Source organism: Chlamydotis macqueenii, chromosome 12 (genome assembly GCF_036417535.1).
Source record: "Chlamydotis macqueenii isolate bChlMac1 chromosome 12, bChlMac1.mat, whole genome shotgun sequence".
NCBI lineage: Eukaryota > Metazoa > Chordata > Aves > Otidiformes > Otididae > Chlamydotis > Chlamydotis macqueenii.
This window is the reverse complement of record NC_141567.1, coordinates 619944-632638: the sequence shown is the minus strand read 5'-3', so window position 1 is coordinate 632638 and position 12695 is coordinate 619944. Positions and strand designations below refer to the sequence as shown.

Below are 12695 nucleotides of genomic sequence, written 5' to 3'. Positions count from 1 at the left end.
AGGGGAGGGCTCCCGCGCTGCCCCGCCCCACAAAATGGCGGCGCCGGGCAGCTGGGCCGCGTTCCCGGCGCGTTACGGCCCCGTGTAACAGCGAGCGGCGTAACCCCGGGTGGGCTTTAGCGCTCCTTGCCGCCCGCAGGAGGACGGTGCCCCCGCCAGCCAGCCGCACCCAGCACCGGCTCAACGCCGAGTCTCCCACCCGTGACCGTGCCGGTAACGTGCGGGGCCGCGGAGAGCACGCACGCTACACGGTGATGAGTCGTCTTTATTGAGTCAGCGGCCGATCTGAGCGTGAAATAACACAACAGAAGTGTCCCCGACTGACATACGGCCTTTTCTCACCATCGCACGTTTACAGACTAGTAGCAATAAGCACCCTGCTTTTTTTTCATTCATTCATAAAAGAAAATAAGAAATTTCTTCTCTATTTGCATTAAAATATCCTAATTTTTAATACAAAAAAAATTACTAAAAACATTTAATGAAAATAGATAAAGCATACAAATCACAGCATTCATCTTTCTCTAAAGAAAGGAAAAAATCACCTTCAGAGAAAATAAAAATTCCCTAGAAGTCAGATCCGTAGATTGGGGAACGGCTATCTTAAGGAAGGGGGAGCTTTGCTGGGTAACTACTGGCAGCTCCCCGCTGCGGGCAGCCCCCTGAGGCACGGCTCTGCCGACTGCGAGAAGCTGTGCGCAAGCCCAGGACTCTGCCTGCAGGCAGCAGCTGCCGCCAGCCTGGTATTTCACCGCGTTCTCTCTGGGTTTAGCACTCAGAAATGCACTCGCAATCCTCCTGTGGCCAGCGTCCCCAGCCTGCGCTCTCCTCTTACACCTGAGGAACCGGGTAGGATGCACAAGCAGCAAGACCACACATGTTCTTGCCACGTTCAATAAGGAAGTACCTAAAAAGAGAAAAAAAAAAAGTGTGAGTGAGCGTGCCCTCCTGGCAGAGTCAGCAGGACAGATAGCGGTGCAGGGTGACTGCTCTCATTATGCGCAAGCTTCCTTCTCGCGCCAGCACAAGGAGACGGAGCTGCCGGCACCAGCAGGGAGCCAGGCAACGCTACGACCAGCCCGCCCCGTATCACAAGCTAGCAGAGTTACCACTGACACTAAAAAATGTCACTTGCGGCTGGAAATACTTGCAGAGCTGGAGTGAAAACTCACTCCCGGCACCACCTGTTCTTTGGCGGTGTAACCACGAAGCGGCACGGTGCCTCCGGGCAGCAGGTACGGTGGTACCGCTCTGCACGCACTGGCCTAGCCCCCGGTGACAGCAGCAGGCCTACTGGTCTCAGGGTCTGCTCCAACCAGTCACCACAGGACTGGTCTGCAGAGCCGTGTCTCCTTCGCTGCCGAAGCTGGATGATGGCCCCATCCTTCCCAGAGGATGAAACGGCTGCAAAATCTCAGCTCGAGAGCGTAAGGGCAACGTGGAGGCTGATGAGGGCAGGTGGGATCCCCCACGCATGACTCCTTTTGGCAGGAACAGGGAGAGCGGTGGGGCCGGTAGCGCGGGGGCCTCCTTACCCGTCCATGCCCCACAGCGGGCCCCAGGAGTTCTTCACAATCCAGTAAGGAGTCCCGTTTTCTTCTCCGTACCCCACGGCGAGGACAGCATGGTTCACCTTGTCAGGAGTGTGCTCACATTGCGGGCTGCGCGGACAGGAAAAATCACGCAGATTCGTTACATGGAAAGCCAGCTTATAATTAATCGGGGATTAGCTGGTATCCTTGATTGCACTCCACCTGCAAAAAGAACTAACGGATACTGGGAACTGCCACTGCTGGAGAGTAGGGAGGGAAGCTACGGAAAGGCGATGCTGCTGTTTTCTCACTCAGAAATTATTACCGGCCACATCTGACGTCAGGGCCAGAGGCCACCTGGACCTTGGATCCGAGCGCCTGGTCTGGCCTTTTGCTCGCAGTTAACATCAACACTGTCACACGAGAACGAGCCACAATGAAAAAACCGAGCAAAGTAGTTTTTCCAGTGAAAAGAAGATGCTCTTAGTGCATCCCAGTGATGGTTTGTTCTGTCCCCAAGTCCAGGAGCACTGTTGTGCATTTTGCACAGGGAACAGCGAGTTCCTCCATCTAAATACACATTTCTTTGTATTTCCCCTGAATTTCCAGCTTTTAAATGGCACTTGATGAAAGGTGCTGCCTGTGCTATAAACCAAGACAACACAAGGCACAAGCTCCCACCTCTAGAGCATCTATTCTTCAACATTTTCAAATTGCAGATAACTAAAAGATCGATAATCCCCACAACAGATGTACTTTTTTTTCAATCTGCTAACGCTCGGCCGGGGCAGCACAGGCTGAAGCCGCTGCAGCATCGATCATTCCATACACTCTGACTTTACATCTACCTTGGATGATAAACCTACAGGACAACGTGGCATGTCCTCAAACTGGAATCCTACAAAGTATCCCGACTGTCTCACCTGCCTGCACACCTTACCTCTGCCTGTGGCTTGCTTTAAACTTCGACATTACTGTCTGTATTGCAAAAGCAAAGCCACTGGAACACGCGGTGCCGCCCGCTCTTTCCCGTGCAGCTCCCCGGGGCAGACCACTCACGCTTAGACTCGGTTTAATGTTCCCTGCAGTTCTGCGTGACTGAGGATTCATTACTCTGAAGTATTTCTCTAGTTCTCTCCAAACATGCACTTTCCCATTTCTTGCCTCGCAGCGATCTATCGTGCCGCACTTGGCTTCGACAGTCTTTTATAACAACCATCCTCTTGAGCAGCTCTTTGCTTGGCTGTGGAGCTGACACAACACTTGAGACCTTCTCATGCTAGGTCACTTATGTCTCAAACTATTTTTTCCATCTCCGCTACTGTTCTTCCACGCCCAGCTGCACAGAGGGACTGGCACGAGGTGCTCAGGGACCCGTCCGCCCCACGGAGAACAGCGATGCAGGGACCCCTGCCTTAACACAACCTGCAAACACACCAGCCCAGGTGCGGGGCAGCGTGAAGGCCGCTGCACCGCTCACCACCCTGCTCCGAGGTCTGGGAGAGCCGCCTAAGTCCCACGGAAACTTTGGCCGGGGCTCCCCCTAAGGAAACCAGACACCTTCAGCCACAACACCCTGACCAACCCTGCTGCCACCCACAGCTCAGACACACGGACGCGCATGTCAGCCCCGGGACAGGCTTCCCCAGCTCTGCGGCAGGGCTGCGGGAGGATCTCCCGAGCTCACTGACTCGCTGAGCTTCGTTCCAAATTGTCCGATCTTCAGCTCAGACTGGCTCCTAGCAGCAGGGCTGCGAGCACGCTGTTCCCTCTTCCCTGAGCTGCACTCTCATCGCCCTGGGACACCAGTGTATCAAGGCTCAGTTCACTTATGTTTGCTCTTTTCAAAAAAAAAATGCAAGAATGCAGTCCAGCGTCCCTGCATCCAGTGCCGCAAAGCGGGAGAAATGGGGAGGTGAGCGATCCAGCCCCACACCTTCCCCTCACCCTCCCCTCCCAGTTCGGAAATACTCACTTGGAATAGACCCCTTTTCTGTAGTGCATGAAGCTCCCCGTCACCTCAAACGCGAAGCTGACCGGGTTGTGCTTCCCCACAGCTTCTACCATGCCATCCTCGTCGTACTGCAAGAAGAGGGCCCCAGCGCCACTGATCTCCCGACTGCGCTGGGACCGGTCAGGATGCCCGGAGCAGCAGTCAGAGTGCAGCGGGAAGGGCTAACCCTGGCTTTCTGTCGCAGACAAGGAAACAAGGGCTGCCTGCATTCCACGCCAAGAACCCAGACTTTCTTACAGCCTGGAGGTGCACCCGCTGTGGGAAGCGGGCAGAGGCCCAGCGCCCGTATTTTGACTCCAGCACTTCCCTGGTGCCACCTTCAGAAGAGGGAGCCAGCGGCGCGCAGGAGAGCAGCGTGCAGACCAGCAGCTCGTTCCCCTCCGAAGAGCAAGCAGGCTGAACTCAGCACACCCTGGGGCACCCACAAACCTTCCCGGCCAGGCTTGGCACAGCCCTGGGAGTTCAGGAACGTAACCCCCGCGGCCCTACCTGTGTGATATTGACAACATCCTTGACAAACGCAATGGCCTTCTCCGGCTGGAACTTGCACGTGCCGTTCTGCACGGACAGAAAGGAAGGGCGTTAGAGCCTGCTCTGGGCCCTGCTCTGCCGCTGCAGAAACGCGTCTGAGCTGCGCTGGAAATACCTTGGCCCGGTAAGGGTAGCTGTCCTCCCCCATGAGCCCTTTGTTGTACAGTATGTACTCGAAGGCTTGGCTTGGCAGGCCCCTGCAGGAAAACACAGCCAGAATGCAGATTAATTAGGATGGCAACGCTGCAGCTCCTGCAGAGCAAAGCCATCAGCCTTCCCTCGCAGTCCTACAGACCCTTCCCACAAAGCGGGGGGAAAGGGAAGGACGGTGTGTATCCCAGACCCTCTAAAGGCACAAACTGCAGCCGGTCCCTGCAGTATCTCCCTGTCTGGGACTCCTGGCCCAGCCCGTCACACTCTTTGGCACGGCTCTACGCAGGCACAGGAAGACCTCATTCTCAGGGGCGCCTGGTCCCTGGGGGAGCATGCCAGCACAGGAGCCCCGAAAGCGCAAGGCCACTTCGCCCATGCAGCATCGATCACGCCAGCTCAGCTCTGCAGCCTTGTGCCCCAAGAGGTGTTTATCCATGACCTCTGCCCAGCCTGCAGCCTGGACGCTGGCCAGAGTCCCCAGCTGCACAGCACCGAGGACAAGGGACCCACATCCCCAGCAAGCAGCTGCCTCCTTCTGCAGCCGCCTCCGGGGAGCTCATCTTGCAGATGGAAGAAAAGGGGAGCGGGATCAGGGCGTGCTCACGAGGAAAGGACTAAGGTGGAGTCATGAGAAAAATAAAAAGCACCAGGAGTGGTTTTACTCAGCTCGCTGAACGTTCCTCAGGGACAGCTTATCTTACAGAAAACAGAAGATTTCAGAAAGCTTTATTTTCTGCCCCCTCTAGCAACGCCAGTCAGAATTTACCAAACGGGAAGCAGAGGTTTCTGTCGGTTCCTTAAAGCACCACGAGACGCACGTGACCCACGAGCAGAGCAACAGACAAAACTCCCCTTGCTTTCCCTCAGCCTGTTAAAGCAGGGCAGCACCCGCCACTGCGGTATCAGAAGACATTGTCACAAAACAAATATCAGAAGAAAAACTAATAAACAAGAGGAACAACAGAGGTTACGAAATGCTGGAGATTTAGTGAAACACAGCCTACAGAGAGGGCAAAATTAGATATGCAAACAAAACCAAACCAACCCTGAAACTGTTTTCCCTGACACATCTCAGCCAAGGGGAAACAAAAACCATTGCAAAATCTGAAGGATCCCGACGCTAGATCTTGAGGGAGGCCGTCAGTCATGCAACACAAGATACTCTTATTTCTGTTCTTTATGACTTCACATCACTTACCCGCTGCAGCCATGGTTGTTAAAAGCCTGAGCACAATCCACTAACTGTTGTTCCGCCTACGGAAAAGTTTTTTAAGTCAACACCTGCATTCAGAACAAGCGAGACAAAATGCAACCCGCGCAGCGGGCAACCAAAGAGCGTTGATTTCACCCGTGCAGCTGGCTGTTCACCCGCTGCGAGCGGGAATCACCCGTCCCGAGGGGCAGGACGAGGAAGGCCTGGAGCCGGCAGCCCGGGCAACAGGCACATCCTCAGGCAAGAGAGCTCCCAGCCACGCTGCCCCATGGCTTCCCCAGCAGTTTTGCTAGGCTTGCAAAGAGCTGCCAGGGGTCTGCAGGGCAGCTACACGCAGCCACGAACAGCCGGACGTGGAATCAGCAGCCAGCGGCTGTCCTGGACAGGACCGGGCTGGCCCCGCCAGCAGCCCTGGTGCTCAGCCAGAGGCAGCACTTCCGTCAGCGCACAGCAAAGGAAAATCTCTTACCAGAGAGAGAAGCTTTCCGGTCGCAATAGCAATAGCGGACTCCAAACACCCTGTGGTGGAGAAGGTCCAGCAGCTCCCGCAGGGGCCCTGCATTAGGAACCAGAGAGGAGCTGCTCCGTAACATGCCGCAGGGTCACCGCCCTCCCCGAAACGCCAGGGCTGCGGCTGAAGGGCACACCAGGGGCACAGCGCTTCCACTCCCCGTCAGCAGCTGGGCTCTGCCTCCTGCTCAGCCCCTGCCCAAGGGCCCACAGCCTCCCCCTGCCCCAGTGCCCCCCAGCCACGGAGGGGCTCTCGGGAGAGCCTGCTTCCCTGGGGGCACACACACCCCAGCACTCCTCCTCCCGGCACGGTGCCTGCCCGCAGCGGCTAGCCCCTCTCCCGGCCCGCTCTTGGTGCATCGCCGATGACGCACGCTTCTCACCTGGTTTTTCACAGGCGTCACGTAATTTCCCTTCTTCCTCCAGTCGATGGAGTTCGGATACGGCCCGGAGCTGCGCAGGAAGTTCCCCTTCGTGGCTGAGCAGTTCTGCAAGCGAGGTGGGAGGGCTGCAGCAAGCTGCCATGCTGGGAAATGGTGGCCCACGGGCGACTGGCCCCGCCCAGGGTGGAGGAAGCAGTGACTGCCACAGGCCCCCTGCACGCCAAGACCTGGGCCAGCCCTGGAAGGGCACTGCGAGTCCACTGCCCAGCCGCTCTGGGAGCTGCTAACCCCCCAGACAGCCGGGATCAGGCCTTAGGCCTACCCGTAAAAATACAGATCAACCTGCAAGGCTGACGGCAGAAGTGACAATTTGGCTGGAGCCAGGGTCGAGACAGAGGGGGCTGGAAGCTGGGAGGGGAGGGGACGGGATGGGGGGGTTCACCTTGCTCTTACCCGGGCTCCAGCGGGATGGGGCACTGCACTCAGCAGAGCGGATTTCAGGCAGCGCACCCACGGGGCGCCGACCCACGCGTGAGCACAGCGGGGCGCGGAGCCCCCCACAGCTCAGGGTCTGGGTCCTGCCGGGCCCCCTCCTCCCTGCCCGCGGCGCGCTTACCTGGGGCTCTCTCCACAGGTACAATTTTTTAAATTCGGCGAAGGTCAGGTCCGAGAACTGGTTCAGGCTCACTGGAGGAAGGAGGAAAGAGGAACGTTTTGCTCCCTAGGGACCAGGAGCGGGCGGAGGGGCTGGGGGGCGGCTCCTACTCTGGAAGCTGTGGTTGCCGGCGTTGTGCTCCTCGATCTCCCTCTTGTTGCGGAGGAAGATGCGCAGCCTGCGCGGGTACTCGCCCGGGCCGTACCGCCGGTTGTTCTGCGGGGCAGAGCCCACCGTCAGCCGCGCCCGAGGGCCCCCCCCGGCCCGGCCCTCGGCCGAGCCGCCCGCGGAGCTTTACCTGCAGCATCCAGGCCTTGAACTGCAGCTCCTCTGCGGGAGAGAGCGCCAGGCGTCAGCGGCCGCCCCGGTCCCGCCACCGCCCCGGCCCGGAGAGCGGGGCCAGCCGGGCCGGGCCGGGCCGAGACACCCCCTCCCCTCCCGCCGCCCGTTTACCTTCGGCCGAGGGCGCCCAGGCGGCCGCGGGCCCCAGGAGCGCGGCCGCAGCCAGCAGCACGGCCCAGCCCATGGCCGAACCGGGCCGAGACGAGCCGAGCCGAGCCTGGCCGAGCTAAGCCGAACCGGGCCGAGCTGAGCCGAGCCCCTGCCGGACGGACGGGGCGGGGCAACGCAAGAGGCAGGGGAGGGGCAGGCGCCGGGGGCGGGGCACCAGCGCGGGGCGGGGCTAGCGGCAGGGGGGGGGCTAGCGGCAGGGGGCGGGACAAGCCCCCCCGCCCCGGCCCCGCGGGTCAGCGTAGGGGTGCCCGCGGGTCCGGCGCCGCCCCGCCGATAGAAACCTGGCGAGTCCCGGTTCACCCTGAGATAGAATAGATTTATTAGCAAGAGGTAATCAGGAAACATATATTTTTACAAAAAAATGGAAATACTTTTTTTTTTTTTTTTCCAAACAAGCTGTAAGTTGAAATCGTTTTAGGGCTTGAAAGAGAATTCTCATACCACGAGGTATTGCTTACAGCAAAAGTGTTCTGGTTGTCGGAGTGGAGCATGCCTGCCACTGCAAAGTCAGACTGTTTATATCCTGTACAATGTAAAAAATCCATGGTAATATTCACAGAATAAGCACTACATTACTATACTCCTGCTAGCAGGTGGTTAGACAGGATTACAGTATATGTAATAAAAACACTCGCTCATCGTCTCTAACTCTACGTCATGGTACTCAGAGTGTCACAAGGAACACGGATCTACAGCATATCCACAGAAGCTTGCCAGGAGCCGAACGCAGCGAGGACAGCGAAGGGACGTTTCCGTCTGCCCGGCGCGGGAGGGACGGGGCAGCGGCTGGGAGCCCCCCGGGGCGGCGCGCGGAGGGAGGGCAGCTTCGCACCCAGGGACGGACTTCTTCGTGTTCTCTTCCCCCGCTTTGCGGAGCTCGCCCAGGGACGCCACCGCCACCACCGCGGGAGCAAGAGCCGCTCCGCGCTGCCCGAGAGCCCCCGTGGCGACGCGCGGGCTCCCCCACCCCGCCGCCAGCCCCCTCGGGAAGAACAAATGACAAAAATAACATCATCGAAAAGAAACCGGGACTCCAGCAAAGTGTCGATGTGTGGAAACCTTAAACGACGCGGGAAATCCTACGCAAGGTCTACTGCAGCCTAAGGAGGAGGAGGGCGGTTTGCTTGGAGAAGCACATACGTGGGAGTCACTCCAGGGCGTCCGACGGAAACAGAGATATTTACAGCATGGGATAGCGCGTGTCCACGAGCAGCCGCCCGCCGCCGCTCCGGGCTCAGGAAGGCAGTTTGGGCTCTATTCGCAGAGAAGCTTCGTAAAGCGTTTCTTCATCCATCACAAACGACTGGTCCAGCAGGTACTGCGTCACCTGGAAAAGCGAGAGCCAAACCGTCACCGGGGGGGACGCACCCCTGCTGCGGCCGCTGACACGTGCTGAGATGGGAAACGACAGGGGCCTGAGCAGGAACCGGGGCACAGAGCAGCGCCCGCAGCCCCCGCCAGCCAACACGGGCATCGCTCGTGCTTATCTCCTCCCAGCACTACAAAGCCTTGCCCAGTCCTCAGCTGCGCTTCTCTTTTTGTCTGGTTCTCCGCTCTGGTACTATTCTATCAGCCACAAAGCCACCTCCTGCACGGAGCACAAAAGCTTGGTAACGAAGGCACCGCATAAGCGGGGAACAACGTTCCTGCTGCAGGCGTGGTGCTGCTGGGGTAGGACATCTGCCCTGGTGCCATCAGAAAAGCTGCTCGCAATTCCTGGCAGATTGTTCCCAAATTACTTTTTGGCCTTGTTAGCAGCACGGCATGGGAAGCTGACACTGGAGGCAGGCACAGCCCATGCCGAGGCGAAGCGCCGCACGCGGCGTTGGGAGCCGGCCGGCGTGAGGAGCAGCTGGCAGCAGAGTTTGCCTGGGAAGTGCCAGCAGCACGGATGGGGCTTCACCCCGTCATCCGTGAGAGCAGGGGGGAGGTGGTGTGCCGCTGCACCCCGCCTCCGCGGGACACGGGGCGATGCACGGCCACGCACGGCACCACCAGCAGCACCCTTTTCCGCTGCGCTTGGCGCTGGCTGTTTCACCTGTGTCTCCCGGGGCCCTGGGCAGGCTGGGCCGATGCCCGTGGGGCAGAAGCACTGGTTGAGGAGCATTTGCCGTTTCTGGAGAACGGCCGTGCCGCAGACAGCGGAAATCCCCCACAGCAACCAGCCTGGCTCTCGCGTGCCCCTGCGGTGCTGCGGCAGAGGAAGCACGAGGGTGGCTGAGACCTTTCGTCTCATCACACGTGTGGGGCCACCACGAGGCGGAGGCCACCCAGCACCAGGCTGCGGGGGCAGCGGGACGTGCTCTGCTCCCAGCCTGCCCCCCCGGCCTGGAGAGGGGGTGCTGCCCCAGAATAGCTCCTTCTCCTTGTCTCCGGGGTGGGCTGCACAGGCAACGAGCTCTTCGTGGTTTGTGTGGCATGAGAGGCAGTGGAGCAGGGTGGTCTCTACCTGTCTCCCACGCCTGTCCCCCTCCATTACGCCTTGACACAAGGCCCCCCACCCGCACTGGTTCTGCTGGCATTCTGGAGTTACATCTCTTACAGGAGCATCGTATCTTCCCCAAGGGCCTGCCAGAAACTGAAGGCAGCTCAGAGGCTGCAACAGGAGTGGGAGATGAGGAGAGGGAGCGGGCGGCTCTCGGGACAAGGCCGTACCTTAGGCTGGTGCTCAATCTTGTAGGAGGTCTGCTGGAACTGGCGGATCTCTCTGATGATGTGCGAAATCTGTCCGGAGACAAAACACAGCAGCTGTTTACAGCGCAGCCATCGCCACCGGCACCGCATCCGCGCCTTTCAGCCACGGCACGATGCACAGGGCTTTCTCGTTTCCCACAGACACAGCCCTCACCCGGGGACAACACGGCTGGCTGTGTGCGTGCGCACACGCGTGCGGCTGCCCGGTGCCATGCAGATAACGGCCAGCGGCACAGGCTGCACGAGGTGGGCACGGACCTGACCAGCACTGTGGCACCGCCGCATTGCTCCAACCCGGCCCCTGCACGGCTGGGAGACTCACCATCCTCATTTTGGAGAAGTTCACCAGCCCGTCCTCAGTGTAATTCGGGGTCCCTTCCTCGATGAACGCCAGGTCGGTCAGGTACATTCCCAGGTAGGGGACGCACGGCGGGTCACAACTTCGGGAGCAAACCAGAAACAAGTGAGGAAGAAAACTGCCTTACTCCAGGGCTTTGGAGGGGAGGAGGGCTGGACCCCGCGATGAGCATGAGCTGAAGGGTTCTGTCCGATACACAGAAGCCCTCGGAGGAAGCCTCCCCCAGACGGCTGCTGGCTGCCCCCCTGGGCTGCGTCCTGCCCCCACCATCCCGCAGGCAGGGCAGGACGAGCAGGGGCTCCGGCCGTGCCCCGCACAAGCCGCGGGCCGCAGGAGATGAGCCGGGCTCAGCTTCAGCAGAGGGCTGGAGAGACCTCTCAAAGCCTCCCCCACTGACCTCAGCCCCCGCAGCCAGCGAGACCCTCGCCGAGGGCTGAGGGCAGTGCAGGTGCTGGGCTTGCCCCCACCCTGCACCCCGCACCCCAGCTCAGGCCCCGAGGAAGATCGCCGTGCGCTGCCGATGGGACACAGCCCATAGGTGCCTGCGTGCACAGTGACACACGAGCCCGTGGGGATGCACCAGCTCCGGGGCAGCTCCCCGCGCGCCCACCCAGTGATTCCCCCTTTGCAATCCCTTTCATCACTTCTCTCCACACCGCTGCTCAAGGCACAGCTCGTTCCTGGGATGCCTTTGCAAGCCACGGCCCCGTGCCCGCTGAACAAGACACGCGTTAGATCTCGCAAGCACAGCCCCAGCCCGCAGCACAGGAGCCAGGTGGGATCCAGGTCCCCCCGCACCGCGGGGCCCCGGCCAGCCGCCAGCAGCCCCCTCGCAGCAGCAGCACAGGAGAATTGTTCACTCACTTTTTCAGTGCCTCCCTCAGGTTCTTGAACCTGCCCTCCGACGACACCAGCTTTTGCAGCTTATCGATCAGAGCCTTCGTCTGCAAGAGACACAAAGCGTCACCTGGAGAGGGCCCTGGGAGAGACCCCCATCCCCGCGGCCAGCGGGGGAGAAGCCTGCAGAGCCGCAGGGTCACTCCATCCTGCCCTGCCCGCAGCAGCACCGAGGGACGTCACCCGCGTCCGGCTGCTCGACCCCTCTGCAGGCACAAATTCTGCCCTGGCCGCTGCACCCGGCTCCCAGCAACGTCATGAGGAGCGGAGCAAGCACTCGAGAGCACGGTTCCTCCGACACGTAACAAGGACAGGCTATGCGCTCGTCTCCCTCCCCTGCCTCCCACCTTTGCCTTCGCCAGCACCCGTTTTAATTTACAGATTCATCACTTTGCAGGAAAAGACGGCGTTTCAGATCAGCGGAGCCCACACGGCGGCTCTGGCGCGGCAGCCCCCGGCCTCCGTCGGGCTCCGCACCGCGCAGGTACGAGCTATTCCTGTACCAGGTAACTCAGCACAAGAATTCACTTTGCTCATCCACAGTTGGCCTGAGAAACCCAGGCCAATTTAAAGTGTGTGTGTGTGTGTGTTTAAAGAAGTGCCTGTGCGTACAGCTGCAATGACTCTTCAGAAAAGGATTCTTCTGACCTGCAGGACGAACAAACCCGACAGCGACGCACGGTCCTGCTGCTTGCACACCACCTCCCTCCTGGGAAGGACCTACAAAAACCTCACTCCGTTTTCCAACCGGTTCTTCAACGCACGTGGTCATCCCCACGCCGTCACACCCAGCCCGCCCACCCCTCCCTGTCCCCCAGAAGAGGGTCCAGCCCCGCCCCCCTACCTGCTTGGAGACCTTGAGCCAGGTTTTCTTCAGGCGGAAGATGGCACTGCGGTTGAGGGAGGAGGTGATCTCCAGCACCGCATTGTAGTTGTGCAGGCACCTGCAGATGTCCGCCACCGCCACCCACTTCTCGATGGCGCTCACCCGCGCGTTGATCTCCTCATTCCGGAGGATCTCCGACGCAATCAAGTTACTGACCTTTGGGGAGACACCGGTCCCAGCCCACACGTTAGGAGGACTCTGGACAGCAGCTACGCGCCCTCCAGCCTCAGTATTTTTTAAAAATATTTCCCTTCACTGCAGCAGCCCCAGCAGGAGCAACTGCACCAGGAGATGCTCCACCTGCAACGGGTCCCCAAGGCAACAACGTCCATGGAGCAGCCTGTCTCCCTGTCCCC

At 59.8% G+C, this 12695-nt stretch overlaps 2 protein-coding genes across 3 annotated transcripts in view; both read right to left on the bottom strand.

Moving 5' to 3' along the window:
• Nucleotides 1-250: 250 nt before the first annotated feature.
• Nucleotides 251-7575, bottom strand: CTSH (cathepsin H). The gene is made up of 12 exons (XM_086756999.1): nt 7445-7575; nt 7290-7321; nt 7102-7207; nt 6953-7023; nt 6337-6441; nt 5913-5999; nt 5429-5484; nt 4193-4274; nt 4036-4104; nt 3508-3614; nt 1536-1661; nt 251-907 (listed from the first exon to the last, which is right to left on the bottom strand). The coding sequence occupies exons 1-12, from the start codon at nt 7515-7517 to the stop codon at nt 832-834; spliced, it is 990 nt and encodes a 329-aa protein (XP_086613125.1). The 5' UTR covers nt 7518-7575; the 3' UTR covers nt 251-831.
• A 224-nt stretch (nt 7576-7799) lies between these two features.
• Nucleotides 7800-12695, bottom strand: part of RASGRF1 (Ras protein specific guanine nucleotide releasing factor 1) — a 29304-nt gene continuing 24408 nt past the window's right edge. For both annotated transcript variants that reach the window (XM_086756996.1, XM_086756998.1), the window contains exons 23-27: nt 12298-12495; nt 11421-11500; nt 10521-10638; nt 10160-10228; nt 7800-8831 (exon numbers count right to left, since the gene is read on the bottom strand). In XM_086756996.1, the coding sequence (XP_086613122.1) occupies nt 8739-8831; nt 10160-10228; nt 10521-10638; nt 11421-11500; nt 12298-12495 (558 nt within the window). In that variant the 3' untranslated portion in view covers nt 7800-8738. The remainder of the gene's footprint in view (nt 8832-10159; nt 10229-10520; nt 10639-11420; nt 11501-12297; nt 12496-12695) is intronic.